Consider the following 27,279-nt stretch of genomic DNA (forward strand, 5'->3'; position numbering starts at 1 on the left):
GGGGTAAATTCATTTCAGGTCAAGAAGCAGCTGCCTGTTGATAATAGATGCAACTTGAATTTTTTTTTTTTTTTTTTTTTTAAACTGAGAGCAGGGAATGTGTTTCAGTGAAGACCTTGGTTAGGTCTCAAAGTACTGTTTTATTTCATTTTTAATACTTGCACTTTGTCACTTAAACAACACACCCCACAGGCAAAGAGATTTTTCCGTATGCACCTTCTTGGAAGACTGAAAGATTTAGTTTGCTTTTCAGAAAACCACAAAACATTTTACAACACGAACCCTACTACCATCTACACCCCATTACCTCTAACGGGGGGCTAAAACATCCCAGATAACAGGTCTACAGCACATGGTAACATAAATTCTATGGCAGGGGAAGAGTAAGGTTTCTGAACCCAAGCCAATATTGGCAGAAGTACAGTTGTTCCCCACCCTGTGGTACAGTTTGTCCTCAACAGCTCAGAGATCAGAGTTGACTGTTCTGAAAAAATGTCTCAGCAGTCTGGGAGTGGAAAGCAAGCAGGTTCGTTCTGGTTTTTTTCTTATATTGAAAGAAATTACTTCTCACCTGCATTGTAGTATTGATCGAATGATTACTTTCGGCCTGGACCTGTGGTTTTTCTTCATAATTTGGCCACTGACTCTGAGCTGGACCCATTCGATCCTGGGACTTTGAAGCTGGGAATGTGAAATATTCTCTAGTATAGGTCTGTGTTGGGATGGGATAAGCTTCAGGTCGTTGGGGCAGAGTCTGCTCCTGAAAAATGTAGAAAGAACGTAAGGTAGAATTTTCTAGTCACACAGATCTGTACAGAATATTATTCTAAACATGCATTTTCTAAATGTTTTCTTTGGCTCGTAAGAGCATTATTTGTCTGGAACAGGAGACAAAGAGGTTGTCTAGTATCAAATATAATTGTGGTTATGACTCATGTTTTTACGGTCTGAAAACAAGTACGCAATATCGTACAAACCTAAGAAATCACAAGGACAGCTTCATGAACAAAATTTAATAAAACCACTCAAAACTGTCTCAATCTTTCATTTGCCATAATAAACAAAACCCCCACCCAGTCACTAGCACCAGCATTATGTTCAAATAGTTAAGTAAGACACTGGTTTGACTCAAGCACACTGACGCTATTGATAGCTAAGGAAAGTTTAGCAGCCAACATTTTGCTTGCCACTTCTGACCTCTGTACAAAGATTTCCAGTAGAGACTGAGGTTATTTTGGTGGTAGTTCCAGATGCATAAGCATTCTTTCCTCCTGGGCTTGGAGGCTGATCTGTTGGAAAGTTAAAGGAAGCATTTACATGACTGTTAATAATAATTTACATAACTTAATAAAATAATAGTATTCAGAAAGTAACTACGATTTTTCCTTTGAATAGTTCTAACAAGAGGTTTGCTCCAAATGTTACTACTACGCTGGCATTTTAAACTTAATCCATGTTTAAAAACAATCATCCCCTTTCTGAATTCCACAGCCTGTAAAACTAGCGGAGGAAGCATCTACCCCTAAAAGGAGGATAATCATACTTACTTGCTACATTGGGACTGGAGCGATGATCAGCTCTGTTCTTCATTAATCTATCATCCCCTGGCAGCTTCTTTGGTTCACTGTACTCTGTCCACGGCAGCTGAGGGCTCTCAGGTGACCCATTTTGAGTGGAGTTATTATACAGCTCAAAACCTTCACTCTTTGGTCGGGGTTTACCTGAGCCACGGCGGTCAGAAACTGTAACAGTTGGATATGTATTTTCCCCCTTTCGCTTATATTAACTACTGTCTAGCATATTCTTTTTCAAACCAGAGCTACCTTGCATTTATAATTAAAAATGAGTTCCCAGTAAAGCAAATGCTAGATTTTAAAATCTCTACTTCTTCAGACACACAATCCCACTCTTCTATCAACTATACAGGATTCCTTTGATTTGTATGCTTCAGCAGAACTTCTGAAAAGGTACCACAATATCTGGAAAAGCCAAACGTGCTTTACTGAAAAGTCTTTTCCTGACTCTCAGAGGCAGATGGCATCTAGGATGGTGTTGTAAACTGTGCTAATAAGGATTTATTCTTTTAATCCATTCTTTTCTATACTGTAGTACTACCCTATATGTAGAAAAGGTCTTCCTTTATAAAATTATTTCTTTTACAACATTATTTTGTGTAAGACTTAAATATGTCTTTTGTTAGTTCACTGAAGTAGGATGATATAACATTGGAGAAACATCCCAGAACTTCTTATGATCAGACACAGAAACTTAAGAAGATACGTTTCAATATTTCTAGTTTAAAAATCAATCCATCACTCAATCAATGGCATAACATGTTCCAGGGGCTTCTATTTCTATTTATTTCTCCCTTAGTAATTACACTGCACTCTCTGGTTACAAGGAAGTCATATTCCGAGAGGAGGAGAGCAGCTTTTATGAAAGGGATAAAAAAGCTATTGAAGTTCAATGCCCTTTGTATTCATTATATTTCATTTGCTAAAATAAAAATTACTTCAAACCAGAACTGTGTTTAAATACATCACTCAAATTTTGAAAAGGTACATAAGCAAAGCATTTATTAATGTTAGACTAGCATAATTTCAAACAATATTTAAAAAGAGATGAACTTTTGATAAGAAAGGAAATGCTTCTTTTCTGTGCAATTATGTTTGTTTTCTGATTTAATATTTTGGTAATATTTGGCAAGCTATTGTGAATTATTATATTTTCTGCATTCTAAGACTTATAAAGCTGTTATCGACATAAATAATATTAGCATTTTTACCTCTTTGCATCATTGGGGATGGCTGATTAAGCAGGGTTGCGAGACCATGGTAAATTGCCCCTTGCTTTGCCACTTCTAGTGTTACTACAGAACCCGTCCTAGTCATAAGTTCTGCTGCCCTGCAATAAAAGCCAAAGCAAAGAAAATAAAATAAAATTAGGCACTGTATTATTACTTAGTTCTCCTTATTATCAGTTTGTATGTCATGGATTTCTCACATCTATTCCAGTAATCTTTTGTTTGACAAAACACTCTTTTTCTGAGTAATACTAAAAATCACTTTGAAAAAAATTAGATGATGACAAGAAGATACACTTATTACAGACAACACCTACAGGCAAGTACTATTTCCAGTTTCTGCAGTTAAATGTCAGGAGTCAAAATATTTAAAGTTAGAGCTAAATGAAGTTTGCTCAAAACTGAAGCCCAAATGTGTAATACAATCTCTTCTATATAGATAACCTGTATCATATACGGGAAATACTACACAAACAGTTGAACTTGTTACTGATGTTATTGATAGGCAGTTATAAAAAGCTAAGACAAAGCCTAAAATGTAAAAAAAAGAGCTTTTCAGTATATAACTACTCCAGCACTTTCTTCATGTAAAGACACCCAAGGAAAGCATTCCTTACCTTTCCTGGGACAGGCCCACCAAACTTCGACCATCCACACTGAGCAACTGATCCCCTGCAGCCAGACGACCATCCTAATAACATATCCCAGAGAGAAGAAATTCATACACCAATGCTAACATGGTCTAAATTAAAACAATTATTCACACTTACAAGTAAACAAAGGATTTAAAAGCATTTCCAAAGGATCTTTCTACCTTTGAACTGATGTTTAAGAATATTACTAACCACATCTGCAGCACCTCCTTTCACAACAGACTTGACATATATTCCAAGTTTGTCTTGACCCGCACCCTACAGAGAAAGAGGCATTAATTTATTACATTTATATTTAATCTCTTAAGCACTCCACAAGTGTTAATCAGAATTTTGCATGGCTAGATAAACCTCTACGTTCTCATTACTTTTATATATTCCCAAACTGGAAAAAACCAGTTACACAGAAAAGAGTTGCATTCATTTAAAGTCAAAAGAAAATTTTAATATTAGGCCTATTGAACCTGCAGGCATTGTTAGAAGGAAAGAATATTTGGTCTTAATGCAAGCTTGAATAAGAAAGAAAATACATTAACTAAAACGTACTTTAGAAGTTTGTTCTAATCCCCTTCCAATAAGAAATACTTATTTGCACTTCTACATGCATGCTATTATTTTTTATACCTCTATGTATTATGTTCCAAAAGACTGCACTGTTTCCCTTGCTAATACCCAAATGAAACAAGGTATATTGCAGATTACAAGAAAAAGGAATAGAAATGCTTTTTTACATTCATTAGGACTGTAAAGGAGCTTGTGTAAAGGAACAAACAGTGCCTCTTGTTTTACAATAAACAGGTAAAGTAGACATTATAATTAATAAGTCGTTCAGAGTTGACAGAGGCAATATTCAAGTCTACTGCAAAACCATGCAATTTTGTTCATAAAACATCTGCCTCAACGTATTCCGCTAAATTTTGAAAGGACTGTTAACAGTGAACTTACTGGGAGACAACCAACAGATTCAAGACAAGAGAACAGAAGCATCTATTCAAGCCATGCTGTTGTGTCATCCACATGCTCCCATTTACAAGACACCACACAGATCAGTCTAAATGTTAGTATCGCAAACCTTTAAATTGTCACTTATAATGTAAGACAATCACTTGTGATTTCATTATCTACTATAGCAAATGGTGCCATTTTACTCTGCAAGTCACTTGGAAGAAGAGTGCTAAGTAAGTTTTCAACAGAGCACAGTTTTTAATGTCGTGTCGTTTCCTAAAATAACCCCCCAAGTTGCTTTGATACTGAATATGCAACTTCCTCCTCCTTTTTTTCCCCACCTTTTCCAACTCTTCTTTTGGCAGCAGAAGCATTCATTGCTCCCACTGTTGTAATAAAGTAAAATAAAAATCAAGGTGAAGATTATTTAAAAGCCAGTGTTATACATGGTTTTCTAAGCAATTGAAAGACCTATTTTTATTCATTGAATCTTGAGTTAATCCCAAATGTTTACTCAAAAGCCACAGAAAAGGAATTCCTTCAAGTCCCATGCTTCCAGATTAACATTCTACATGTCTAAATTTTTCACAATAATTGCTTAAGCTGTACTTACAGAAAAAAAGGGGGAAAAAAAAGCAATAAATAACTGAAGTTAAGGACCCTTTCTTTGTCTGGAAAGAATACAAAGGCAATTAAAAAAATTAGTTACTTTTTTGGTTTTTTTAAAGGGCTCTAAAGAAACATCAAGGTAACTGCAGAACATTTTTATCTTTATACCAGAAAAATCAGTTAAAGTTATGAGAAACACAAGTCAGAAGACAGCTAGATAAATATAATGACAAATGAAATCATGCTTCACAAATCTTTTTTCCCCAAGCAACCAAGAAGCACATGGGGAAGGATGATCCAGTTGACTGAACACCTAGAGTTTCAAGATGGATGTGGCAAGACCTCTTACCAGGAGTTCTTCAAGACTTTAAGGTGACACAGGCTAAGAAGGAACTTGTCCCTGTGTATTAATAAGTGGTTCAACAATGGATAGGAAGTTGTTAGTTTTCACAAGGAATGGAAATTCAGAGAAGCCCATGTGGTGACTGCCATGCTCCTAAGTGTTCCAGAAAAAGGACAAACAATAATATAACTAAATTTACGGTACAGAAAACTTATCTAGTAAGACAAAACCAAGAGTTGGAGAAGGATCACATGATGCTGAACACTGGAGCAATAATGGCAGGGGGGAAATGTATTTCACTGGTCCAAGTGTGAAGGAATGCTCCAACCATGTAAGGGACTGCTCCCCATCGGGGCACTGTCGGCAGAATCAGTTACCACCTCCCCTTGTTGGGAACTGAAAATTAAGATGACTGGGTTTATACGCTCCTTCCTCTGCCTCCAACCTCTAAATATACCTAGAGGCAAGCTCCTTTAGTTCCAAAGGGTGAAAGAGTTAACAGCAACTCACCCACCCAACCACCCTTGTAGTTACAACCTCATGCATCATGTAGTTGTACGTAACTGCAGGGACCTAACAGCAGCTTTTCCTGGAGGCCAGACTGACCAAGACTAACCAGAAGCCTCTGAAGCCACCTGGGATTGACACTGCTTGTATTCAGCCCTAATTTCAAAGGGTGCTAGCAAGAATCTCATCCCCTTGGGCCCAGGAATTCAGACAAAGATCTGCCTAATACAGTCAAAGATCAGGTAAAACCAGCAAGCCTTTGGAAGAGCATTGCCACTTAGAACATGTAATTTTGGGATCGTGACTTTGGTACTCATGAATTACATTAGACACTATATTCATACACATCACCCCTCTTCCACTTGATTATGATTGTCAGTGCACGTTAAATTAAGTTGAAACCTTCTCTTTAAGCTCATGATATGTGCACTGGCTTGCAGGTAATGATGAGATAAACATTTGCAATTGCATAAATATCCATATAATAGTTTCTAAACTGGCTTTAACTCCTTGAGAAAGATCTTTTTAGTCACTGTTTTCAGAGCCATCTTCACATATCAGCTCAAATATCTGGAAGCCAACAGAACTAATAGAAAAGAACAAACAAACCAGAAACAACCATGGTCACTAAAAATCTAAAAGGCTCACATTTACAAAACTGTTTATAATTCTGATTACTTCCTTACAAAATGACACCAGCAGAACCATGAGGCTCAGAGGATAACAAGGATGATCAGAAACATGGAATACATTTCTTGAGAGAACCAACTAGACATGGACTCCTCACCTTAGCAACAATCAAAGTGAAGGTCTACAGGATAATGAGTGGCACAGATTGGATTATTTATCATCTCTCTAATCAGCCAACAGAGGAAGCTTTTACTCATGCTACCACAGCTAGCATATTTTAAAAAGTAAAAACCAAAACCAAACAAAACACAACAACAACAACAAAACCAAAACATTTTCTGTAGGATTTCATAATTAAATTGGGAAACTGCCAGGAACAAGACTGCTGTAGATGCCAAAATGCAAACATGCACAAAAAAGATCACAGATTCATGGTACAGCCCTTCAAGGGCTTTTAGAAAAAAACCCAAAGATACAGGTATAATGCACTCTGAAAGAAATTCTGAAATTACAGAAAGCTAGAAACTGGGAGGAACCATCTTACATTTGTTACGTTCTTTAGCTAAATACCCCACAGCTGGAAATACAGATCAGATGATTTTTGCTCTAACTGTTCCCATACTCTTAGTAATTCTTCATTATGATTTGAAGGAGCTGACATTTTACTCCTTGTTCCTTCTTGAAGCCTATACAGTTTGTCAATCCCTTTCCTGTTCTTTTAAGAGAAGTTACCAGCAGATGTGTTAGCTCAAAGTCATCTCACTTAATACAAAGCTAATGAATTTTGAAAGCACAAAAAAAAGATTTAAAATTTATTTCCTTTCAGATTACATAACAAAAAAAAAAATCTTTATCAGCTACCACATCTACTCACATATTACTAGGACAAATACGTTCCTTCTCTGCCTAATTCCTGTGCCATTTAATATGTTTCTAATAATGTGCCTGTGCTCTCGCTTATGCTTGGGAAGACTTCTCACTAAGCATCCTCAAAGTTAACTCATCGTCTTCCTTCATCTTTTACCCTAAGCTTTATAGACATTTGAATCCAAATTCTTAATTTCTGTTGAAACAGACTTAATTTTGCTTCAGTTCCACCTTCCAGGAGACTGCATTAGAAGGAAATATACAGCTATTAAGGACATAAAAAGGATGTTAGTATGTAGCTAGACATGCATACTAGACTCCAAAGTGATGAAAATTCTCATATGCACCACAAAGATTTTTCTCCTTTCATTTACTGACATTACAATAAAACAGGTTTCTTTGTAAACTGCTTATTAACCTGCTTTTCTTTCACAGGAATGTGAAGGTCAACATAACTAAAACTATTCCCCCACAAACAAATCAGAGTGATGACACGTGTGTATCAATAACAATAATATGGTAAACATTCTTTTCAGTTCTCTTTATTTTCTCCAATCCTGAATACCACAAGCATATGTATCTGTAAAGCTGTTAAACCAAACAGAACACCACAACTGTAGAGAAGTTAGATGACTGTGGAAAGCAAGAATGTAGTAAGCATAAAAAGATGGTTTATTCCCCTCCCCAAGATTAACATACTGGAACCTACAGCACATTTTCTCAAATATGTATAGCCAAATACAAAAGCCCCAAAACCTTTGCAAGTATTTTCAAAAAATAATACAGCAAATTCTAGACTGGGGGGGGGAATAAAAAAGCCTCATCCACAGTAGTAAACTCTCTAGTGCTACCAATCTACCTGTTTTCTTTCCTACTTGAAGCAACTTTTTCCCAAAATCCTTGCAGAAAGCAAAACGATAGTACCTTTCTCAGGAAAACTTTGGGAAATCCTTCCCCTTAAGTAATAATTTAAGGAAAATTTTCAATTTTCACTGGAAAAAAACCCCAAAACTACTACTGCTGCTTCAGTTCACCTGGGTGACAATAATCTTGAACTGAACTGCATGAGCATAACACTCTACTCTGGAGATCTCTTATGTTTAGCTCTAAATGGTATCTGTTGTTACAATGCATAGCCAAAGCAGAGAACCATAGGGAAAAAAGTTTTGTAAGGAAAGCATTAGCTGATCAGAATTAGACAAATGGTGAATTGTGGACTGAAGAAAGGAAACATGACATTTAAAAATTCTGACACCTCAAGTACATTAGACCTAAGATTCAAAATGAGAAACACCTCCATTCTGTGCTTTTACAATACAGTTATTAAATAACCAATAGGGAAGAAAAACCAAGATCATAAAAACTGCATAAAGCAGAGAGAACTAAGTTTGGAGGCCAGAAGCGGAGCACTATTTACACATTTCAGTATTTTTTAAAAAATGTTAAATTAATTAGAATGACACTAGCAGCGCACTCATACAGAGTGTCAGAAAGAAACCCACCTGCCTGCTCCCACGCTGTCCCCCCCTTGGACCTGCGCAGGCACTACTGTGTCATGGCATGGCCCACCACAGACCTGGCTGAAGGCTAAGCTGGCCCCCATCCCCAGCCCTCCTCCTCCCAAATAAAAGCTTTGTTTTCAACCAAATCAGCTTCCTCAAATGGTTTACAGCACGACTGTTCATAACCCTACAGGAAAGGGGGCTGCTGGGAGGGTCAGTCACCAGGGGTGACATTATTCTTGTTAAGCTGTTGTGCCAATTTTTGTCAGGTTACGGCAACTGTGTACCTGTGCTAACACAGCCGTAATCGTCAGGGGCTGTGAATACGTAGGGCAAATATCAAGTAGGCTTTTCACATCAGACCCTGAACTGGGCTTTTCACTGCTAGAAACCCAAAAGCCCCCTTTGAGAAGGAAAATAAGAGCCAGGAATTGTTCATCTTTTAAATACAAGAACATTCACCCATGTTTAGAGCACATCTGTGAACTTCCACTAGGGAGGTCTTCTTTTTAATAAGCAATACAAAAAAATGCCAAGGGAGTTTGACCTAACAGAGAATATTTCAGTTTAAATGCTGCCCAATTCCCTAATGGGTTAAAACAGCATGACATAAAATAATCAGTCTTTCTCTGCTGCAGCCTTAAACTCCACTGTTTGGTGAATAACGTGATTTTCAACCCAACAATTCATAGATCCTACTATAGGTCACCTATTGACTTGCCAAGCAGCTCTGAGCAGCGTCTGCAGAGCAAGTGTGTTCTAGTGGAAGCCGAGTCCCAAAACAATTGCAAAATAAAAAAAAAGGCCATATACATGCAGATTCCCACACAGAGAAGCAAACTACACAGAGGAAAAACATTTTCCTTTTAAGCTTTTGATAGCCTGCATGGCAAGCGCACCAAAAGACACTTCCCAACTTTGCCAAGGCCCACCCATTCCCCTTTTAATGTAAAAAATACAAGTCATCCTGACTTTAGCAAGGGATGGAGATGAAGAGCTTATCTAGAACTGAAGTAAATGCATCCTGTTAAGAAAACCAACACACCTTTACTGATGTAATTACACAATGGAATAAAAATGTCCCCCTTTTTTTTCCAGGAAGCTTAATTAGGTCTCTGAGTAAAAACATGATAAGATTCTTGAAAATAATCTTCTCCATGCTTGGGCTTATTCATCTTTAAGACGGATGTACACAGGCAACGCACGTGGGAAACTGAGGAAAACGATTAGGTCCAGTACTCAGAGTGAAACCATCCATTTGCATGAGATGCAATACCTGTATAAAGTTTTTCTTATCTTACACTTATCTTAAGAAGCAATTTAATGCTTTAAAACAGAACAAGTTGAAAGATGTTAACATATTGCACTTGCAAATTTGGCATGCACTTGAGTTTAGTCAGAGTATGAGAATAATTAATCCTAAATTTGCTGTGACTTACAGGTTGCTGCAGGAATTCTATGACAATGGGGAACTTTCGCATTTAGATGGAATTTTAATAGATCTTCTAATCCTACTTGGGAGGTAAAGGCAAACACAGGACACTTCTGCATACAGAAGTCTGCTTAGAATGGTAACTCAGGTCTTTATCCTAAATCTAAATGAAGAAAAGAGTGTGTGGGAAAACGTTTGTTTAAGGGACCAGACTACCTTGTAAAAAGTAAATAAACAATGAGTCCTCCTCACTGAAAGTAAGAATAAAAGGAGCTACAAGTCAAGAGGATAAGCAAAAAACTTAAGGTGTGAAACACCATCAATAAATCCTGCAATTAAAACTCTTCAGAAGTTCCATTTCCCTTCGATCTGGCTTAATTTCAGCTGTGTGGCCCACATTACGCTGTGTAACAATATTTGAAGTGGGACTGAAGAAAGATAGGTAAGCTTTACAAAAGAGGACTAGCTTTATTTTTGTCATAGTAGCCTAGTTTCAAATAGCTCATCACAGAACAAAAACCTGTTTAGGAAAATCTTACAAGATGGAGTCTAAAATTACAACCTGAGGGTATAAATAAAAGCAAGGAAATAAAACACAGAGAGGCTTGTTAAGTTATTACACATTTGGTTGACAATGATTTTGAGGAGTTTCACATCAGTACTGTTCATAGGTCACGTATGGCATAGTCCATGCAAATCTAACTCTTTATTTGAAATTAAATGAAAACTTCAAGTTACTGAAGTGGTACTAATCAGGCCCTAGTTTAGTGTCACCATTGTTCAACAATGTTCAGCCATGTTCTAATCCGTCTAATGCACATAGGGAAAACTCAGTTCTAACAAGAGATACTTATTTTTCTGGTGGTTTGTAGCTGCATTGACAAGGGACCTTCTCAAATAACTGAGTAGACCCTACACATGAACTGACACTGAATCTTCTTCATCTGAAGTCTACGCATGTAACAAATACTGCAATTCAACTCCCAAGCACTGTAAAATACATAAATACTGTAATTCAACTCCAAACTGATAAGAAAAAAGTTGATGTGCCCCCTCTAGTACCTAAATTGAATATTTTATAAAATACTTATGAAACTTCCTAAATCAATTCTTTTCAAAGCAAAACCCCCTGACCTGTCAGAAGAAACTAAAATTGCAGACTATATTCCCAAACCATAAAGTAACAATTAAATACTAAAATAGCAGAGGATTTCATAAACAAGAAAGTATACATGTAAGAGAGAAGATTTAGCAGTAAACATAATTTCATTTGTTTCAGAGGATGTTTTATCATTCCTCCGCAACCCTGAATCAAAAAAACCAAACAAACTGAAAAACCCCAAACAAAACACCACACCACCACCACCCCCCAAAATAAACAAAACCGCCAAAAACCAAAACCCCAATACACTGACAATATCAACAGAACTTCATCTGAAAATACAGCCAAAGACTGTGGAGCAGAGCACAGTTAACCAGCTGGAACTTCAGCAAGAGCTTTCAGCTGTTTCAGAAAAAAACCTGTCTTATCTTGGAGATTAATGAATTCAGACAGACTGGAGCCCACAAAAAAAGTCAACATTAAAATCTCACCTGAGAGACAGCAACTTTTAAATTTTTTTATTACATATATAATATAAATAACATTGGTATTTACTGGCATATATGTTTTTATATATACACACACAGACATACATTCTTCTCTACTAATTAAAAAAAGTACTTGTTAAGTACTTACATTTGAAAAATTAAGAAATAACAAAAACTCCATGAACTTTCATTTATAAATGTCTTCTAAATAAGCAGTAGGACAACTGGAAAACTTAAGCTAGTATCCCAGGACATATCACCTGATATAAAGGAATTTAGTAAAGAACTTATTGAATAAACAAATTAATTGACTGAATTACTTTCCTGTAGGACCTCAAAGATTAGAAAAGTTCTGAAAACTCATGCAACTACGGCAATCCATAGGAGTTAAAGAGCAAATTTTGGCACCTCTGGTTAGCACAACTTCAATCTCTAGAATGCCAACACAATATACTTAAGAGTCACAGCACTGACACAGGGTGGGGGGGAAACCACTAAAAAGAAAAAAAAAAAAAAAAAGAAAAAAGGTGTCCAACACTAGAGTCCTTCATTAAAAGAAAACCTGGAAGGTGAAGAAAGTAACACTCCCCCCCCAAATATTAGGTTTGTTTATGGGATTTCAACTCTTCAAGTCACACAGACTGCAACCTCAAAAAAGAAAAATCTGGAAATTTGCTGGGAGCAGTAGGATGAAAGGAAAACAAAGTTGATACAACAGAGCCAAGTCAATCACGCATTTAATGCGTCAAAAGAAAAAAAAGTATGCTCAGATGACTAAAATTTATGGCAGACAAAGGTATGCAAAGATTTCATACCTCTTGTCCAGATGGGTATTTGCCCCTTTTAAGTCTGGTACTGCTTGACTACAAAAATTCTGTCATGTTAAAGAAGCCAAAGGACTGAGTTGGATAGTGCAATCTAACCTTGGCTTTTGAGACAGCCTAACAAGAAACAAGCCATTTTCCATCACATTCACTTATCATCTGGGCCATCTATCAAGCAACACATCAGCGTACAGCAGTCCATACTTGTTTTCACAATTAGCGTTGTTTTGCAAGCTCCTCCTTGCTCTAACAGGACTGCGCCCTTAATGCTGCATTTGCTTAAAAAATTACTATGAGAAATTTAGAAATAGAAGAGGCAGCATTAAAAAAAATTTACAGCTACTTCTATGGAGTAATCAGATCAATAAGGAAAAGAACGAGATAAACTACAGTGATCTGAAAAAAAAATAAAAACCCAACTACTCCTACGTCAGAGGAATGTAAAATTGAGGATGTACATGACTACAGCAGTAACGAATTAATAAAAATGACAGAATTAAAGGAAGTATTTAAGGAGAACAGACTTTATTGCTCGTGTTGCTATGTCGCAAGATGAATTTTATCAGACTTCCTTGTCAGTAACAAACATGGGAAACTTTGGCTCACATACATTACAACAGCCCTAAAATCGGGACACGCCACATAGCGCAACTGTACGTGAAGTAGCAGTTTGAGTAACAGGAACATCAGATATAGTCTTCCTCATGGCAGCACCACAGCTAGCCCACGAGCTGGTGACTCAGTCACCACGGAAGCATTAAAAGCGGGCAGAAGAACTCCCGCCCGCTCCTCCTTCCCCTTTGGTATTTGCCAGGACAAGCAGCCGTAACGGCACGGCAGGAACAACAGGCAGCTCCTGCTAGCGAGCTGCGTCGACGCGCAGCGGGGTTCCCCGGGCGAGCCACCCGTGCCACGCCACGCTGGGACCTGCCACCAGTGGCACGGTGGGCTGGAGGTGCCGAGGCACCGCGCAGCCCCACCAGTACCCCGACCGAAAGGTACCAGGGTGGGAATGAAGGTCCATCTGGTGAGGAGGTGATGCCCTCTGAACAGTTAAGCTACTCCCATCCTCAAACATCACAAACTAGCTGTGTTTTCTCCGAGGTTAATAATATTCTTGCGGTTTTAGTGATCTGTAGGATGAACTAGTTATTTCAATACCTATCATTAGAACTATGAAAACTATTACAAAAACACTTTTCCAGTTGTTAGGAATGACAGCAGAATTGTAATATGAAGTCATTAAGGAAAAACTATGCATCTGCAAAACATATTTGCAGGTACGGCACCTAACCAAACCGGTAACGCTCCAGACAATTCGCAGTAAGGTCTTGTCATTACTTGTTCTAAACCATCATTTGCCCATACCTGTTTAGCTTCACGTACTTTGTTTATCACTCCAATAAAACTGGAGTGATTAACAGCCTCCAATAAAGACTGGCAGAATCACATTTGACTAAAGAAAAAAATACAATTCAATAACAAGTTTTTTTTAAGTATGTTACATGTATTAAAAACCACTTTCATTTACATAAAATGCAAGAAAGTCTTCCTAATGATCTTTCAATACCGATTTGAAGACTTCTGTCTTAAATACATGAATATTTAAACGGTTTCAAGCTTCACATAAATAGTAACATGAAAAAGTAGTCCTGAAGTGAAGGAATCTTCACTCCCCAGTGAAAGTTTGACTGAATCCACAAAAAAGTGCCATACAGTTACCAACCTTTTCAAAGTAATATTCTAATCTAAGTGGCTTCGGATACCAAGACTACATGTCAAAACACTCCAACAGTTCACATAAACTATTGGAGAATTTTTAAAAATAAATAGTTTTCAAGGCTTTCTTGGATCTTGCATAATTATGCAAACATTAAAGAAGATTTCATTTTAATAATGTAGATATCACATATATGTGTATGTATATACATACACAAATGTACCTTGCTGAAATATTAGGACCTGGTATCTCTCATAACATTTCAAGGATGATACTGTTTCCTCAAGTTGGTCTTGTTTGTGAAGCTTCTGTTGTATTTTATAAAAACGAAACAGTTTAAAACCAGAATGAATCCCTGCAACTAAAACGTCTTTAAATAAAACAGGACAGAAATGTAGCTATCAAGCCTGATACCAGCCATCAGGCCTGAAATCTTTTATCTGTCTACACCCAGAGTAGATTTTACTGATTTTTATCAAGGCTAATTCTGATTCCAGACTCTTAAGTTTACACAGAAGATCTCTTGTAAGTTTTTATAAACATCCTTAAAAGCAAGTTTATGCAACAGAATCAAGTCTCAGTCTGACCTCCCTGGCATTAGTCTAGAAACATTTAAATAACCCAAGCTTGTACACATTTTAAAGAATATCAGTTTACTAAACTTATGCAGCCAGTTTACAAATGTAGTCTCTAGGAGGCAAAAGCAAAGGTTTCTGATCACCCAAACACTCACATTCCCTAAAGCTACATGCATTTTGTAGGTTGTATCTGGATGAGTACGTACTTATCTACTTTAGGTACCGAACATACTACATCTACAACTCATTGAGCTACTTGCTGTCAGCCCAGAGGAATGGGAAAGGCCAACTTTGCAGCTACTGGTCCTGCCTCCAGTGAGGGCAAACTTCTCTGGACTTGAAGATCAGAAAAAAACCCCACACTTTCTCAAAGGAAGCAAAGGCCTTGGCTGCCTCAAGACCAATGTAGAGGCTTTGGAAATCTGTTATTATTAGACAGAATACTTCATAGCATGCCTTATATAATTTCCAAATATAAATGAGGTGAAGCAGCCTACTGTATGTAAAACTGGTCTGTTAGTTGTGGCTACAGCTGCTCGGAGTCACATCACACCCTGACTTAAAAAAAAATTTTAAAACTGACCCATGTTCCACATATGTAAGCTGCTGCTTTCCCCTCTCATTATCCTCCATGGTAGGAGGAAAAAATCAAACATTTTTGGAGTTGGACAAACTACTGTCACAAGTGGGCAAAACTTTTCCCATTAAACAAAACAGGCAGTGAAGAGTCAAACTTTGGTGACAATCAACATTATTCACAGGCAAAGAAATATAAAGCATTTAACATCTATGAACGATTCCATTGCAGCTTTTAAGTTGCACTGGGTGGGAAAACAGATGAAAAGTGTCTTACTATTCAGAGGAAAAAAAGCTAGATTGCAAGCTGTACAGTGTCACGGGACTCTGAAGCATCTGATGACCTAAAAATTCCACATCCACTGCATCCAGAAGCTCTATTTACAAATGGCCTCAAAAGGAGTAAGGAGAAAGGACTGAAGAATGTTGTTGTTCTCCTTAATGGAATAGGCGTTACCTGTTACTTTTTTTAAAAAGAATGTTTGCAATCAACATTGACTTGCACCACCCTCTACCTTCCTCAAGTGTGCTTCTCCCAGGAGATAAAAGACCAAAGAACCCAGGATTTGGTAATGGACTTCCCAAGATGGCATTAATAAAATATGCAGCACTATAGTCTTGTGCATATGTAGTCTTTTTTTTTAAAAAAACAAACAATAAACCAAAACAAAAAACCCTGTGGTATTCAGAAACCTTAATAAGGCAATTAGATAAACATGGAAAGCAGGCATGCTGACACAAACAGCTGCAGTGCCTTCTGTGTTACACAGAAGTATATCCATTTGTAACAATGTCACTTCTCTCACACTCTGGAAATTGAGTGGTTCTAAAACATACCTTCTTTAATGAAAACCAAAGCAATTAAACAAACCAGCTAAAGCAATTGGTCTAAAGTCTCATTCTGAGACTGGAATCAAGAATGCAACAGTTCCTACCTAATTGTGATTTACTCTTGCTCTCATGAAATGGGAAAAGTGGTAAGTAAAGGGAAAATGCTTCATATACAAGATTTGTAAAAGACTAAGCAAGTTTTATTCATTAGTCTTTCTTAACCTTTCTGAAAAGGAAGCCTCTTATTAGTATAAATGCTGCAAATTAAGATTCATATGAAATCCTCAAATGCATAAAAGCACTCTAAATTTTTAACTAAAGAAATTAAATACATGAGCCCGTTTGATTTAATTTCTCTTTTGTTTCAAAGGAAGAATCTTCTCTTGAATTCAAGGAAAATATATTGCTTAAGCTCTATTTCGCCAAACAAGTGTTAACTTTTTAATGTACATTTGCTATAAATACTCTAGGAGCAATGACACACTAAGGGCTATTAGAGTTATGTACCAATCTACAAGTTGTATTGGAGATTCTGTGATGCTCTTCCCCGTTAAGGCAACTGTGAACTAATGCCTCAGCTTAATTACGTCTGTGGATAGGACTTTACAGGCCAGACATACTGAGCAATCTATTTTGGAAAAAAACTATCCTATACCGCTGCACTTTTTTCAAGAAACAGTGCTTGGCTCTATAGCTGAGGACAAATTACAGCCAAGAAAACACCCACAGCAGAATCTTCCACATAACGCTGCTCTGCAGTTTCAGATGGATACAACTTAATCCAGTATCAGTGTGTACACTATCACGTACTAGTAAGCACCTAAGTTTCTACTCCTGTTGAGAGGATTATTCGTATAGGAAAAAGTCTACACAGAATTTGTTAACTTCTGAAAGTCTCTTTCATTAATAAGAGTAAAAAATTTAAAATTAAATGCTGTATTAACATGTATCTAAACAGCATTTTGGAAGTTATTTGAATGCCAGAATTGCATGAAGTCTGGTAGAGGAATTCTAGCTAAACCATTTGTGCGCTGTAACTTTTCCAGACTTGCTAGCAAGTGCCCGCATACAGAAGGTATTAGCGCAAGGAAGAACTGGCACATAAATTTTAAAACTCGCTTTGTTCCAGAAGGCATTAAATACAAATGTCTGGGTGACCCATTTGCAGTATCAATCTAAATACAAGCGAATTAAAAAAAGACAAAAACACTCTACTTGAGCAGAGCTGCGGTCTCACAGCTAGTGAGAAGAAAAATCATGCTGTGCTGGCATAAGCTTTGGTTTTTACACAGCATATGAAAGCATTAGCAAAATTTTATAGAACATCTACAAGGTACCAAAATTTAACCAAAAACCCTGCTGGAAGTCATTTATCAACAAGAAACAGGCAAATTGCTAACACATAGCTACTTATTTGTTCATGATGAAAAATAAACTGGCAACTTACATACTATCTTATTCCTGCAAGACTGAGAAATCTGTGCTGGAAGTGACAATTAAATACTACATTTTTACTTCAAGTTCCTCCTCAGAATCCTGTTAAGGCAGCATCAGTAGTTCAGACTGCTGATGCGAATTAGTAACGAGCATTAAAAAAACCCTGAAACAAAATAACTTCTAAATCTTCTTACTCAAACATTTCAATTAATTCATGCTGGGAGGAAAGGGCAAAAATTTTCCTTAAATACTTAGAAAGCACAGTCACAAGAAGACTTCAGATACTGAGGTACCTGAAATCTTAAGAAATCTTAAGACCTGGAATACAAGTAAAGAGCTAACAAACAGTTAAAAAAAAAAAAAAATCCCATCAACTGTCTATATCAAATTTTTCTATTATGTTACCAGTATTAACTATACACCTAACTTTCCATATTTTGTGTGTGTGTGTGTGTGTGTGTGTGTGTCGAGGGGGGGGAATAATTAAATGAACGTTTAAGCCTATTCCTTCTACATAGATCACCTAAAAGATATTTGTAGAACAAACTTTCAGAAAAATTCCACATTGAAATTGATATTCCTTGTAGTCTCAAACCCTCCTTAAATTTAACAACTTTAATTGACTGTTAATATAAAATTATGAGCAACAGTTTAGAAAATAAAGCAACTTAGAATGATTTAATTAAACCTTAAGAACAAACAAGGTTGCCAAATAATATAAGTTACTTATGGTTAAGATGCCACACACTTGTTTTTAGAAAAGTAAGCCCTTTCCCCAGAATATTTATTGAGGAACTGTCACACTCAGTGTTTGAAATGCTTCTATTAAAAAGAAATACCTTATCACCGTCTCACCCTATTTTAGCAAGTGCTATGAAAATATTTAATCTGACCATCCATTAAAAAACCCCTAGAAAATACAGTCTGATTTATATGCCAGTAGGGGCATACACATATGTATTTTAAGGTGCTTGTATATATTTTAAGGTAGCTGTTTCTGTTCTACTAATAAAAGATGACTGAGCAAGAAGTAGAAGTGTGCCATACTTTAAAGGACTAAATCGTAGCATACTAATGAATATAACCAGCATGTGAAGATTAATCAACAAAACCTGCTCTATCATTCTTGCAGAACATGGGAATTCTTTCTTTTGTGCAGTAAACAGAATTTAAAAGCCTTCAATCTGTGAATGTGTTGAACATAAGATATCCTAACTGCAACGTATTTGCATGTTCTGGTCTTTTCAGAAGGGTCTACAGAGTATTAAAAATCCTATATATACTGTCTGGGATGTCAATTTTAATTATTCTACTAAGGCTTTATAAGGGAAAAACAGACTTTTAGAGGAACCTGGATTAAAGCCAACTAATATGACAAGTAAACAGATCACAGGTCATGCTATTCATGCTCTGCCACAGTAAAACAGCAGTTATCACACCTAAAACTTTCAATATTAATAGTCACTTCCACAAAGTTGAGAAGTGCCTATGAAGAACAAGCTAAAAAATTAGTTTTTTTCTTTCTAGATTTTAGAAAGTTAGCTACTAACATCTGACTATATTTAACTGCATGCTGTATTACATTGCTGCTACACGAACAAGTAACTACTGGCAGGTTTAAACAAGCAAGAGAGCAGGAGAAAGTACAGGGATAGTATTTAAAACTTCAGAGAAAAACAGTCCCAACAGAAACCTGAACAGACTTACCATGGATTCTGTTCTTCCAACAACAGAAAACCACATTTTGATCTCCGGGACTACAGATCCTTGAAAGAAAAAAAACAATTCTCCACTTCTCTTTCAGCCCTCAACAGCAACCACCGCTCTAGTCTGCTGGATTTTCCAAGATACCCATCAAGATAACTGGGAGCTGGATGCTATGACACAGTGTAGCATTTATCAACACCAGCTATAACCAATACAATATTCAGACTCTTACGTAATCAGTTATGCTGTTCCGACTTCCATTTACTTTAGAGGCTTTACTAAACTTTGAAAACTGCTAGAAAAAACAAAAAGGGAGCCCTTTTGTACAAAAGACAAAAAAGCCCTCCAAATTAAACAGGAAGTAATGTGCTGGCCCACAGATGGCTGAGAAGTCACATGTGAAAGCCCCCAAAAAGCGATATATTTTTAAAGTAAACTGCATGCACACGCTGCTTCCAAATCATCTGGATTTCATAAAAACTCAACCGCAATGTGGTTGGGAGTCAGGCAGCTTTTAACATCAAAACATCTTTCAGGGTTAGAGCAACCAAATTCTGCACACAACCTCAAAAAGCAATACTGTTCCCGATGCCCAACCACTCCTACCAACTACATTTCAATATACCGATTACAAAAGCTACTGCTAATAAAGCTACAGGAGCATTACTGTAAGAAAACATGCAACACCTTCAAAGGAGCAGAACAACAATGTTACCTTTTTGGATCACATCTGAAGCTATACAATTTAACTTTAAATAAAAATCTGTGTATTCAGTTTAAGAAATGCTGTTAGGTATTTTCCCAATTTAAAAAACCCAAACAAACCCCACACAAACACAACACTGTTTACAGTGCTCTGGCAGCTAACAGTTGTTTCATAACCAAACTTGTTTTTTCTGGTATGTTTGCATATAATGTACATGCTTACTACATGGTTGCTCAAAGGGGCTCAGGAAAGACCCTTAGAGCAAAGCGAGGTGAACTAGGTGATGCGCAGCATTCCTGCTCTCTCCAGCACTCCTGGCAGGCCTTTAAAACTTCTATTTCACAGCAACTCATATTTTATTTAATTAAAAAGTATGCACTTAAACATTTTACCTGTCATTAGGTTGAAAGATGATCAAATAAGGGGTCCCCAGGGACCTAACACCTTCATATCCTCCTTGACTTACCTCCTTTGGTTTTGTTTTTACATTATTGTCAATGTGTTTGCAATCACCTCGTATCACAAACTGAAATCATTTATCTTAAGAATAAGCAGGTGCACAGCATTTCAATGCAAGTTGCATCACTTCTCTGCTTGTATAACCTTAGCTTCAATTCCAATCAGCTTTTTTGACTGCAGCAGAGAAGGCATGACAGTGGCTTGGTAATTAAGAACATTTGGTGTGGAAGGGGTATGTAAGGTATTGTATCCAAATTTCCCCATTAAAAACTCTTAATTGGCACAGACTTTATCTACAAAACCCTACAAACTGGTAAAAACTCAGAAGAATTATCAAATGATAAATTCATTACATGTTTCCTCAGAGATGAGCACAGATTACCAGGAAAGTGCAGATTTTTTTGCAATGGGTAGAAGGAAGAAAAGCAGTCAGTAGGAATTATTTTTATGATCTCTGAGAATCTGCCCATTTCATCCATCTCTAGAATATCACCAACCTACATTTTAATCAACTTCATCTAAAGCCAGTGACAAGTACAAGGAGCCCAATAAGACTTAACAAGAAAGGCAGGTCAGCACTGACATGCAAAGGCATTCTCACAGCCTGTTACCGGGAGCAACTATTTTGTCACATCACAGGAAAAAACCTACTGTTTTCCTAACCAAAGCTGAATAGATTCAGGGTCATCTTTCACTGGTTGGAGCAGGGCCACCTGTTGACCAGCCGCTGCATCTTCTTTTATTACAGCACTTTTGAACCACTCTAGAAACCAACAGTTCAAGAAATGTAATTGGGTCAGCTATCAAACTGGGATCCTGTGCACGGCAGCAGTAACTGTGTATTTCTCAAACTGAATATGAGCTTCCATTTCTTCAACTATAAGGTACTTTCATACAAGCATTTGATAGCTAACCTTTTACTATTAAAAAAGTTAGAAAAACCTAAATCTATTCTCACACTCGCCTCTCCCTCTCATTTCAGATATTCTCTCCGGTTAATGTTTGGAAAATTTTAACAAACAGCCTACTGGACTTCTTCCTCCATTTTCCTCGGCCAAAGGAAAAAAAAGAATTTTAATTTTTATGCTGGTAAAAGATACATGACTGGAGACCTGTTGGAAAAATTATTCGTAAAAGTCAGCAAGATAGGAATGGAAAGAAAAAAAAATCCACCCACTATCGCTAGCTTCTCAGTCACACTCACTCAGTTCTCTAATCTGTTCTGCTCTGGCCAGATTGAGAAAATTAATGTCTGTGTATTCTTCCTTACTCTGTTGTTTTTATGAAGCCTATTACGGGAAAAACGTGCTATTAATTACTTACAATAAGCAACTTTGAAACCCTGAAATAACCCCTTGAAAATAATCCTATTTAACTACTACAGCAACTTGTTTCAACACTTAATGCAAGATGATTATTTCTATCCAATGGACATTCTGCTGACTTCAAATTTAGCCAAAGTTTCTATTCTACATACACTGAAACTAAAATAAAAATCTGCCTCTTGCTTATTTCAGATCAAGATTTAAGATATAATTGTTTTAAAGTCAGAATTCCAATATTGTGGCAGGCACACAGCAGCAAGATGAAATGCAATCACTGCCTGAACCAGTGAGTGTTTCTGCGACTGTGCTGAGAGGAAGACTGCTGCTTCCATCACTGATCACGTTAAAGAAATCATGAAATTGGTTAAATAACTTGTAAAAAACTTTCAAATCAAGCTTACACACTGACTAGTAGCACTGTTACATACTGCTAATGGAAGTTAAAGAGTGTCAGTTGTTAAAACAGCATATAGAAGCCAGCCAGCTCCAGTGAAAAGGGAAACTTCCCCCCCGCTACATCCTGCTTCTCTCTACATGAGAAATCAGATTTCACAGTTTAAAGTGGAAAAAAAACCAACCAATTTCCACTACACATTTTGAAACGTTCAACAGAAATGCAGATAGCAGTCAGAAGCTTGGTACATATTTAATCTGACGTATCTCAAGATCTAGTATTTGCTTCTCAAATTATTAACCCACTCCACCAAAACAACAGCAGAATATTGAGTTACATTTTTCAGATCCTGAATAGTTTCCTCAATAACTGCTGATTGTTAGCAACATACATCTGATACCTGGTACTCCTTCACAGATGTCAGAAATAAATCTTAAAAGCTGATACCATGCAAGATTACTGTTTCAAGAACAGACTACGAAATGAGCAAAGTTGTAGAAGAAAAAAAATAGCGCTGTTTAGAAGCAATTAACTATGTGAGATAACTTAAAAGCAGTAGAACAATCATGTTTTCAGCCCATGCACTAAGTGCCAAGGAGGACTACAGCATTCTGAAGTTTCATGTACTACACAGTGAAGAGACATAGGAAAGACTTGTTTTATCTGTTCCACACCATGTAATGACAACAAGGACTTTTGGAAGTCACTGTTGCATAATTTATAACAAGCTTAAAACGCAAAGATTTTGTCTGCTATGTGACCCAGTAAATAAAGCAAAACCAACCAACTAGTGGAGTCCTCCATCTGGTGGCTGGAGTTGTATATGCATTCTATACATTACTATCTAGTGCTACTAAGAGTAGCATACACCCACAATTTCAGCAAGTCAGGGCAAGAGATATACCCTCCTTCACAAAGCTACGTAACACACTAGCTCTCTACTATAAAGAAGCAAAACTGAAATCATACATGCATCTGTACACTGCAAAACATAAGGTGTTGTCTTCATAGTAGAAAGTATACAAACTTAAATGTATATATTTATTTTAGTTATTCATCAAATTAAAAAAAAAAAACAAACCACACATTTTATTCTTTATATCTACTGCTTTTCTTTCCTAGATACTTCTGCTACTTTTCAGCAGAAGTGCTAAATAAGCCTGTTTATTAATTCCATTTAATAACACTGTCAATTTTTGGCTCTGAAAAATGAGTAAACCTGTAGTAGAGGTTTAAACTTAAATGTCATAACAACTACATCCATATTATGTTTCCTCTTGTATTGTTCATATCTGTGTATTTTACAGAAACATTGCCCAGCCAAAATAAAAGTATGATCAGCACGATGTGCACAACAAACTTGAGGGAGATAGACCTTTCCATTAACATTTTCCACAGCAGGCTGATTTAAAAAAGCTTTTTTCAATAACACTTAAACAAACTGACTTCCATACCTTGGCAGCAACAATGCTCAGGCCCATTCCGTTTTGTTTTTTTAGTGTTACAGTGATAATTTCAGGTTCCTTCCTCAAAGGCTGAGCCTATCAAACAGGGAAGGAGAAAGAAGAAAAAAGACAAGAGTTCATATTCGCTGCCAGGCTAGGAAAATTACTGCGCAAAATAGTTCATCTACAATCAAAACTAAGTTGTTAGTGCAGCAGCAGATCTCACACCCTAAATAATAAGTCTGGTACTCCATTTTAAAACGTAGAATCTCTAACATTTGATTAACATGGATTCACATTATCAAGTATTACACCTGTGTTACGAACACTGCTGAAGCTTTGAAGTCTACTCATTGCTTCTCTTTCTCTAATTCAGTAAAGAGATTATTAATGATTCACAATTTGAAATATAACAGGTCTATAAAACTGTAGTAACTTTTAATGAAAACTGAAGTTCAGACGCAGTAGGCCCCTATTAGAAAGGTGAGGGTGATCTATATGGAGCTCAGTTTTTAGTGTTGCATCTTGAAGATAATAATTCTGCAAAGATATTAAGAGGCCAATTCATTTCAGAGGCAGAGTTAAAGCTTTCAAAGAAAGTTCCAAAAAAATTCACTTCTGAAACCTTTGTAACTTGAATACCACCAGAGCCCCTAACCATGTTCAGTAACTTTTTTTGTATCTTTGCAACATTGCCAGTTCCCACTACACAAAAAGTTGCCATCACAGCCTTCACTAGCTGAAGCATGTTAAGTGAAAGCACCCTAGCTTGTATTCATATTAAAACCCGCTAACTGCAAGTTCCACACGACGCATGACAAAGTAAAAATATAAGCAAAGGAAATTCATTCAAAAAATACTAACACTTTTTGATGAAGTTCAAGTATGAGAAAAGCAAGCAGTTTTTAGGAGTATTTTAGCACTCCTGTGCCAGGGATGGCAGAACAGAACCTACTCCAACTTCAGAATTTTTTCCATTAATTTTACTAGAAGTGTTATTAAACTAATTCAACAAAAAACATACACACTGGAAAAGGTAAGTCACTGGGAACATGACTTTGCCATCAGTCTATCCTGAATTTCTCTCTTGGTCCACAAACAAAAGAAAATCTTCAGTGAAGATTTGAGGAGGACTGCCTAGCCTGGGCAATTCTCCAGACTGCCAAGAAAAGCAGAATTGTGAGAAGTTTTGATGGGAGCGGGGGAGAGAGGGAAGACCTCAGAGCTATAAAATGGAACATTTACCTACTATTTAGATTATGTAGAGATGTTGCACCAAGAGGTGATTTGTGAACTGGCATTTAGAGCACTGCTCAGACAGCAAGGCTAAAGACTTATAGCACTCTCAAGTGTAGCACATTCAATTAACATACATGCACCAGAGAGAAAAATTATTAGATCAGGTTATTTGAACAGTCTTACATGGCATTCATTTCCATAGATGAATGAAATAGTAGCATCCACTCATCCTGCATTTCTTTATCAAGCCTTTTTAAGGAAGACTGGCCAGAACTCTACTTCAGCTTCTTCTTAGTATGAGGAACAGCAAATACCTAGTATGACTTCAGATGATTTTTGTTTCCACTAGCTCTAAAAAAATGCATTTCTTTAGAGTTACAAAGGGAGGAGGAAGAGTATGATGTCTCAAGAATGTCTCTGCTATATTTTCCTCAGTCAAATGCCTGTTTATGGAGATACCAAACCTGCAGAGCTTGGCTTATCAGTTCAAGACTGGGCTCTGCTGTATCAGTCATACAGATTTCAGAGATGCTCTCTTTTGCAAAGTAAATGCGTTCTTTAGGCCACTGCAGCAAGACTGCATAATGTCATCTAACTTATGAACATGAAGCTATTTCTGTTTAGTTACTCTAAAAATTATTTCACATAAAGCGACCATCTTTCCAAAACCAAGTTGCTCTGTAACTTTGGTATTCTTGGTTATCGCATATTCAAAAACAACAACAAAAACCCAAAACAAAACAAAACCCCCTACAATAGAAAAAAAGCCACCTCACACTGAAGTGAAACCCTTCTTAAATAAGTATAATGAAAAGGAAAACTAAAGAATTTTTCCTGAAAACCTAGCAGAAAAAAAAGTACCAGATTACAACTTAATACTAAACACTTAGTTGGTAAATGCCAGTTTACAAATAAAAGCAGCCTGCAGCTCCATTCACATTACAGGTTATTTGCAGGTGCATGTCCGTATGTATTTTTGCCATGTTTAAAAGGAATTTCTTTACTCCCAGGGTGGGGGAACACAACAGACAAAGTTTGCTTATGAGAGAATTTTATCATGCCACAGCCTAGAAAAACACTTGACTTAAAAAAAAATCTGCAAGTAGTTACTTCAATTCACCAAATTACTGATGAACTACATGTTTAATTACGAAGCCTGTTCTTCCTAATAAGGATTAAAACTCGTCACGTAAAACACAATGGCTTGCCAAGAAATCACTATTCAAGTTTTGACAATTATTCACTGAATCAATACTTACTAGCTCAGCATTCTCATGTGACAGGTGACTTTCATAGTCTGCACCTTCAAAGTATATTGTCCACGTGCCCGGTGACCGTGAATGAGGTGTTAGTCTACAAAAACCTAAATGAGAAAGTAACATCAACATCATTATTTTTTCAACAGATTAATTAAAATCAAATAGCCTGCCACAAGGAAAGACCAAATAGCAGTATTTACCTTTTAATATTCATTACTATGTTGAAACTTGTATCTTAGATGCCATTATACATTTCACTGCAATTTTATGGTATCTACAAAATCCTAGTTTTATAGCTGTTGCTTCTGAGATATGTATTTAAAAACACTACAAGCTCATAGAAAACTCTTAGGCTGCAAAATATTGCATGACTCAAGAGAAACATGAAACACCAAGTCATCTTTTAGAATACAAAACGCCAGAAAACTCTGAATAAGATAGCACCATGGAAATCTGTTTTGCAGAGTGTCTAGCTAGCTAACCAGTCCAGCATAGATTTGGCAAAGGTGAAGCTTCACCTGGACTCATTATTTTTTTTTAATGCAACTATGCAGTTAAAAGTGGGGGTTTATTTGGTGGTTTGTTGGGGGGGTTTTTTGTTAATTAAGCAATTCCTAGAATTTAAATAAAATGGAGCCACAGCAGCTGAGAGGTATCCAACACTGACTCCTAAATCAGGAACAGTGAGAATTCACATCACAGTCAAATTACAAATCACTCCATCCAAATACATGATATTCTCCTCCTTGCAAAGACCATCTTTCAGCAATTCATTTTACAGATTTACTGCAAACCAGTCCCTCAGCATAATTTAAGGGATACCTAAAAAGTAAAATTTTGAATGTATGCATTAAAAAGGCCTTACTTGTAATAACTATACAGCCATTTGTATGGCAAG

The 27,279-nt window shown here is 36.7% G+C and overlaps 1 protein-coding gene across 2 annotated transcripts in view; it reads right to left on the reverse strand.

Moving 5' to 3' along the window:
* Positions 1-27,279, reverse strand: part of MLLT4 (myeloid/lymphoid or mixed-lineage leukemia (trithorax homolog, Drosophila); translocated to, 4) — a 94,592-nt gene that overhangs the window by 18,826 nt on the left and 48,487 nt on the right. Inside the window, exons 20-27 of one of the 2 annotated variants that reach the window (XM_010562709.1) lie at positions 26,382-26,485; positions 23,893-23,979; positions 3,649-3,714; positions 3,421-3,494; positions 2,786-2,904; positions 1,548-1,742; positions 1,198-1,289; positions 572-760 (exon numbers count right to left, since the gene is read on the reverse strand). In XM_010562709.1, the coding sequence (XP_010561011.1) occupies positions 572-760; positions 1,198-1,289; positions 1,548-1,742; positions 2,786-2,904; positions 3,421-3,494; positions 3,649-3,714; positions 23,893-23,979; positions 26,382-26,485 (926 nt within the window). The remainder of the gene's footprint in view (positions 1-571; positions 761-1,197; positions 1,290-1,547; positions 1,743-2,785; positions 2,905-3,420; positions 3,495-3,648; positions 3,715-23,892; positions 23,980-26,381; positions 26,486-27,279) is intronic. The other variant, XM_010562710.1, reaches the window with a different exon arrangement.

Source organism: Haliaeetus leucocephalus, unplaced genomic scaffold, assembly GCF_000737465.1.
Source record: "Haliaeetus leucocephalus isolate CR32 unplaced genomic scaffold, Haliaeetus_leucocephalus-4.0 Scaffold162, whole genome shotgun sequence".
NCBI classification, from domain to species: Eukaryota; Metazoa; Chordata; class Aves; order Accipitriformes; family Accipitridae; genus Haliaeetus; species Haliaeetus leucocephalus.